This window comes from Pyrus communis, chromosome 17, assembly GCF_963583255.1.
Source record: "Pyrus communis chromosome 17, drPyrComm1.1, whole genome shotgun sequence".
Taxonomy (NCBI): domain Eukaryota; kingdom Viridiplantae; phylum Streptophyta; class Magnoliopsida; order Rosales; family Rosaceae; genus Pyrus; species Pyrus communis.
In genome coordinates, this window is record NC_084819.1 from 8,116,218 (window position 1) to 8,123,330 (window position 7,113).

The 7,113-nt window shown below is 39.5% G+C and overlaps 1 protein-coding gene across 1 annotated transcript; it reads right to left on the reverse strand.

The window, feature by feature from the left end:
* Nucleotides 1-3,456: 3,456 nt before the first annotated feature.
* On the reverse strand, nt 3,457-6,464 carry LOC137721960 (uncharacterized). Its single transcript, XM_068460976.1, has 5 exons — nt 5,996-6,464; nt 5,581-5,773; nt 4,858-5,092; nt 4,507-4,734; nt 3,457-3,819 (listed from the first exon to the last, which is right to left on the reverse strand). The coding sequence occupies exons 1-5, from the start codon at nt 6,462-6,464 to the stop codon at nt 3,457-3,459; spliced, it is 1,488 nt and encodes a 495-aa protein (XP_068317077.1).
* Between the last annotated feature and the right edge of the window lie 649 nt (nt 6,465-7,113).

The window sequence follows — 7,113 nt, forward strand, 5'->3', positions numbered from 1 at the left end:
AGATTATTGAATTTAAACATTGAAATCATAAGAAAGATTACACCTAAACGTTTCAGCAATTCCAGGATGAATGGCATGCACGGCTAGGCTCATTTTCCTCCTCCTTGCTGTGGCACAAGGTATGTGTGGTGGATTTGGGGGTTTTGGATGGTGTGCTCTTGTTTAGAGGGATGAATGATGGCTGATTATGGTGGTAGGGGTGCGGCAGATGTGTATGGAGGTTGAAGAATGGAGAATAGGGGTTGCGGCACAAGGTTTCTGAATAGCATAAGGTGTGTGTGGTGGATTTGGGGGTTTTAGATGGTGTGCTCTTGTTTAGAGGGATGGAGGATGGCTGATTATGGTGGTAGTGGTGCGGCAGATGTGTACGGAGGTGTATGGAGGTTGAAGAATGGAGAATAGGGGTTGCGGCACAAGGTTTCTGAATAACATAAAGGGTGGTACGAAATTTTGGCTGATTTTATGTTTATATAGTCCTAGGGTTAAGTAGATTAGGGTTACACTTAACAGATTTAGTGGACTAGGGCCCTAGGGTTCGGCTATGGGTGATCAAATCCACCTAGGAGGGGGTTTGGCCCACTTAGTTTCCTATAAGGCTTGTGTAACCCAAATCCAAAAAGAATTAGGCCCTAGAAATCAGAATCCAAAAAGAATTAAGCCTAGGAAGGTGCGGCACAAGTGAGGGAAAGGGTGGAATGGCTTGCAAGGCAAGGCAAGGGTTTCTAGAAGGGTTTGATGCGCCACCTTTGTAGGGTTTCTAGAAAGAATGAGTTTTGTGGCTGATTTGGGCCTTTTAGAAAATGATGCTTCTAGAAATAGGTTTTAGAATTATCTATTTAGGTCCCCTTGCAACTAGGATTAAGACATGATAAGGTTTGGATAGGATAAGATGAGATAAGGTTTGGATAATGTTTTGGATAATGTTGGATAAGGTTTTGGATAGGGTTTCCTCTTTTGAGCTACTTCCTTATCCACTTTGTCTTTAGCTTAGCTCCTTCCTCTTCTTATCACATTTCTAGCCTCTTGAAGTCCAAATTCGTCCATCCATGTTGGCCCATATGCAAGCTATCCACATAGTGTCCAAAATTGCTCCAAAATGCACCAAAATGCACTTTCTTGGTACTTTAACCCTTAGGACCTACAAACACACGAAATTGAGTTGTAATACGACATTAACTAGGAAATAATAGCACAAATGCACAAGAATAAGCTAGCTAAGTCGCCTAAATATGCTCCTATCAAATTCCCCCACACTTATCTTTTGCTAGTCCTCGAGCAAAACAACAACAAACAGTAACAAAACAAACAATCTAAACCTTCCAACGTTTGCCTCAGGGATTTCCAATGAGACATAACATGTCAAAGATCACCACTCACATAGATTTAAGCAATCCTTACCCTTGAGCATACTTAATCATAGTCATCATTCACTAGCTCGCATTTAATCAATTAAAACAACATTTTGAATGTAGTAACATGCCTTAGAGAATTCCCTCAATTCTTCACCGGATATACTCTCTATTCTCACTCAGATTTTCTAACTACACTCCCTACACTAGGTATATGTGAGAAGATTGATGTAAACATGTAGATGAACACTCACATATGTTATAACGAGGAAAGCATTTTCTGGAATTATTAACATGTATATATATGATCTCATGAATGGAATGCCACTACTTAGACGCGATAACCAGGGATACCATATGCTCAAACCCATTTTAAACTCCATATATTGAAACACATAACAATCAAGATAGAAGTCAAAGGGTTGTAACGTGGCTAGGGTATTGGCTAACAACGAAAGGTAAAGGATAAACAAACATTCTTAAAGCAATAGTGAGCAAAGTATTGAATTAGGCACTTAGAATTCCCTTTAGAATGCAGAAGTCAACTTTGAACACCCAAGGGGAAGTCACACAAAACTTAGGGCCATATTCAAACTTTTTGGACCATTTCTTCAACAATCAACACTTGTGAGTTCATTCTCACTTATTTTCACTTATTTTCTTTCTTTTCTTCTTCTTTTTCTTCTTTTTCACATTTTTTTTTCTTTGGTTTTTTTTTTTTTTTTTTTTTCCCGTGCCTCTTTTAAGACTTTGGCACACACATACACACAAAAATCCCTTCCTCCACAGTTGTTTTCTGCAAGAATGTTACTCAAAAAGAATTCTTTCCTAAGTTATGCTCTACTATACTTCAAGAACAAGGGTGTGGGAAGTCCTATTCTAGGCCAGGTAAGGGTGATGTGGTTAACAAAGAAAATAGGCTAAATAAGGTTCAATGGGGTTTAAACCTACAATACAAATGACAAGGGTGGATTCGGCTATTTGGCTATGGTGGTGACTACTACACAACTTCATCTTGTTATTTGTTATGCTAATCAATTTCATGCTTTGAATAAAACGGGTATGAGTTCTAGTATTTGGAACTATAGTGATGAAACGCATTCTAAGTAGCAACCAAGCAAAGAATAATGAGATCATGCAACGACTTTAGAAAACAAGAATGCACAGATTTATAACTCTCCAAATAAACGTTTAGGCTCAAGTCTCTCAGGGATGTAGCGTTTGTTTGAGTTCCTTCCTTCAAGCATGTTACAAAAACTAATTTTCTCCTTTGTGATTACATGTGAATTCGTAAACTATAACTACCACCAAGCATAAACCAAGGAGCAAATCAAACTTCCATCATTGTTTGTAAGTTCTCTTTAACAGTCATGCATTAAAAACCAAATCCTCATCATTGTGTTGGAAGGTACCCTAAGACACAAACAAACACACAAAAACAACTCTTTTTGGCTTTTTCAAAACACTTTTTTCAATTTTTTTCAAATTTTCGGATTTTTTCTTCAACACTCACCAAAATAGCTCAAAATGCATTAAAACACTTAAAAACAGTGAGAAACAACATTAGAAGTGATAGGTGATAGAATCCCACGAATTTTTGCATAAAAACACTTGTTTACCCCCCCCCCCCCCCCCCACACTTAAATCAAACATTGTCCTCAATGTTTCACACAAAGACTCACATAAAAGCAAACAAATAATAAACAACTAAGCATGATAAAATAACCAGCAAGGAGAAGGGTTTAGAAACGCAAATCTGGGTTTGGAGTGGAAGTTCCATTTTTTCCTTGTTGAATACATGGGTTGCCTCCCAAGAAGCGCTTGCTTTAACGTCTTCCAGCCAGACGAATCCGCCATGCTAAGCTTCACTAGTAGTACCCACGGCATGGAGGGGTACATCATCCACAACATGCTCCTCGAAATTCTCATAGTAGGGCTTTAATCGATGGCCATTCACCTTGAACTCTTGTCCTGTTTTCAAGCTTTGAACTTGGACTGCACCATAAGGAAAGACATTAGTAATAACAAATGGGCCAACCCACTTAGAATGCAACTTACCAGGAAATAAGCGAAGGCGGGAATTAAAAAGTAGCACTAATGATTTGCCTCAAATCATCTTATCATGGAAAACCTTTGTCTTCTCCTTGTAAATTAGAGCGTTTTCATACGCCTCGTTCCTAATCTCTTCAAGTTCATTCAATTGGAGCTTCCTATGAATTCCAGCAGCATCAATGTCCATGTTGAATGTTTTGATGGCCCAATGCGCCTTGTGCTCCAATTCCACGGGAAGATGGCATGGTTTGCCATAAATGAGCCGAAATGAGGACATGCCCAGGGGTGTCTTATATGCCTTGCGATATGCCCACAACGCATCCTCCAAACGTACACTCCAATCCTTCCTTGTTGGGCCCACGGTTTTTTCTAGAATTTGCTTAATCTCCCTATTTGAAACCTTGGCTTGCCCATTGGTCTGAGGATGATAAGGTGTTGAAACCTTATGCGTGACGTTGTACTTCTTGAGCAAAGCCTCAATGGTTCAATTGCAAAAGTGAGACCTTCCATCACTTATGATCACTCGTGGCATTCCAAACCTTGCAAATAGGTTAGTTCTAATGACATTTGCAACCACTCGAGAATCATTAGTTCGGGTGGCTTTTGCTTCCACCCATTTCGACACATAATCCACAGCAAGTAAGATATAAAGGAAACCATGTGAGGAAGGAAAATGACCCATAAAATCAATGCCCCAAACATCAAAAATTTCAACAGGGAGTATAACATTTTGCGGCATTTGATCCTTTGCACTAATGTTACCCATTCTTTGGCAACGATCACAAGACATACAAAAGGTTCTAGCATCCTTAAATAAAGTTGGCCAATAGAATCCACATTCTAAAACCTTAAGGGATGTGCGTTGTGTCCCAAATTGTCCCCCACATCCATAAGTGTGACAGAATGTTAAAATAGAATTAAATTCCATGTCATGCACACACTTACGTATAATCTGATCCGAGCAATATTTCCATAAGTATGGATCATCCCAAACATAAAACCTAGCATCTTTTTTCAATTTATCACGTTGGTTTCTATTTAGAGTGTTTGGAACTTGTTTAGTCACCAAATAATTCACCAAATCCGCATACCAAGGCTCACTTACCTTAATGGATAACAATTGCTCGTCGGGGAAGGTTTCTGCAATAGGGTACGGTTCCTCCTCATGTATCATATGGCTCAGGTGGTTAGCCACCACATTTTCACTTCCCTTTTTGTCCTTGATTTCGATGTCAAACTCTTGAAGAAGTAGCATCCATCGAATTAGCCGTGGTTTGGCTTCCTTCTTGGTGAACAAGTACTTTAAAGCTGCATGATCAGTGAAAATAATAACCTTAGTACCAAGTAAATATGATCGAAATTTATCTAAAGCAAAGACAATGGCAAGAAGTTCTTTTTCAGTGGTCGAATAGTTTAATTAAGCGTCATTCAACGTCCGGGATGCGTAGTAGATAACATGCGGCTTCTTGTCCTTTCTTTGGCCTAAAACAGCCCCTAATGCATAGTCGGATGCATCACACATGAGCTCGAATGGAAGGCTCCAATCCGGTGGCACAATGATGGGTGCCGTGGTTAGCAAGTCCTTGAGGAGTTGGAAAGCTGCCGTGCACTCCTTGGTGAAATCAAAAGGTGCATCTTTTTGTAGGAGACGACATAGAGGTTGGGAGACCTTCGAGAAATCCTTGATGAACCTCCGATAAAAACCTGCATGTCCAAGGAATGAACGAACCTCTCTAACCGAAGTAGGAGAGGGTAAGTGGCGCACAAGGTCTATCTTTGATTTGTCAACCTCAATACTTTTTCAGAAATGATATGACCTAAAACTATGCCTTGTTTAACCATGAAATGACATTTTTCCCAATTTAGAACAAGGTTAGTTTCAATGCATCGTTTTAAAATCAAACTAAGATTATTCAAACAACCATCAAATGAATCACCAAAAACGCTGAAATCATCCATAAAAACCTCAATAATTTTCTCAACATAATCTGAAAATATGCTCATCATGCATCTTTGAAATGTGGCAGGTGCATTACATAAACCAAATAGCATGCGACGATAAGAAAATGTACCAAAGGGGCATGTGAAAGTGGTTTTCTCTTGATCTTCCAGAGCTATCACAATTTGATTATAACCGGAATATCCATCAAGAAAACAATAAAAAGCATAACCCGCTAACCTTTCAAGCATTTGATCAATGAATGGCAAGGGAAAATGATCCTTCCTTGTAGTGGCATTGAGCTTCCTGTAGTCAATACAAACCCTCCAACCTGTTTGGATTCGAGTAGGAACAAGCTCATTTTCGGCATTTGTCACCACAGTTACTCCGGATTTCTTTGGAACACATTGAACCGGTGACACCCACCGACTATCTGAAATTGGATAGATCACTCCACAATCCAAAAGCTTGATTATCTCCTTCTTCACAACTTCCATCATTGGAGGGTTGAGTCGGCGTTGAGCCTCTCGAGATGCTTTGGACCCCTCCTCCAAAAGTATACGATGCATGCACGTGGTCGGGCTTATTCCCTTGATGTCGGCCAAGGTCTAACCAATTGCAGTTTTGTACTCCTTTAACACCCTCACTAACTTACCTTCTTCTTGTGTCGTGAGTGAGGAGGATATAATGACGGGCAAGGTCTCTTGGTCTCCCAAGAACACATACTTTAAATGGCTTGGCAATGGTTTAAGTTCAAGGGAAGGTGGCTGCACAACTGAAGGAATGGGCTTATTAGTCAAAATTGGAATTGAAATTAGGTCCAAAAACTTACCAGATTGTAGTGGCAATGACTCAAGGGCAGCCACTATCTCAATCATATCAACACTAGAGGCCACGGCATGGTGTTCTCCATGCATGTCGTGGGTAGTCAATGGCCCTACTTCCTTGTCTTTGAGTTCCATTCCTCTTGTAATGACCAATTCAAGTGCATCTTCGTTCAATTGTTCAAAATGGTCATGCGCCAACGAATCAATTACATCAATAGCAAAACATGAATGATCATCAATAGGGTGCTTGATAGATTCAGAAAGATTGAAATTAATAACTTCCCCATCAAATTCCATTGTCAAAGTCCCATTAAACACATTAATCTTAGTGCGGGCAGTTTTCATGAAGGGGCGGCCAAGAAGAATTGGCAACGAAGGGGAATGGTTTGATTATTCCAATTCCAGCACGTAGAAATCCACCGGAAAGATTAAGTGATTGACCTGCACTAAAACATCTTCCAAAACACCCTTTGGATAGGCATTAGATCTATCGGCCAATTCAATAATCACACCATCATTTTTTAACTCACCTAGGTTCATAGATGCATAAATTGAGTAAGGCATAACATTAATAGATACACTTAAATCTAGCATGGCATGTTCAAAACGATTATTGCCAAGAACACAAGGGATTGTAAAACTACCCGGATCTTTGCATTTAGGGGGCAATTTACGTTGCAAGATGGCTGAGACATTTTCACTTACCTTTACAACCTCTTTGTTTGAAATTCTCTTCCTAGTAGTGCAAAGTTCTTTTAAAAACTTAGCATACCTTGGAACTTGTTTAATTGTATCCAAAAGTGGTATATTGACTTGTACTTTTCTAAATGTCTCTAAAATGTCCTTTTCAGCCTCCTCCTTCTTTGTTTGCATAAATCTGCGAGGAAATGGTACATTTGGAGGAATAGCATTAGAAATAATCGAATTTGGAACTTCCTTACCCTTG

Bases quoted from the DNA above. Each gene is read 5' to 3' on its own strand.
- LOC137721960 (XM_068460976.1), bottom strand. From the start codon at position 6,464: ATGGAATTTGATGGGGAAGTTATTAATTTCAATCTTTCTGAATCTATC. The intron at 5,093-5,580 runs GTTAGCGGGTTA...TTTTTATCGGAG, and splicing joins ATTGATCAAATGCTTGAAAG to GTTCATCAAGGATTTCTCGA. The intron at 3,820-4,506 runs GTAAGTGAGCCT...TATCATCCTCAG, and splicing joins AGCAATTGTTATCCATTAAG to ACCAATGGGCAAGCCAAGGT.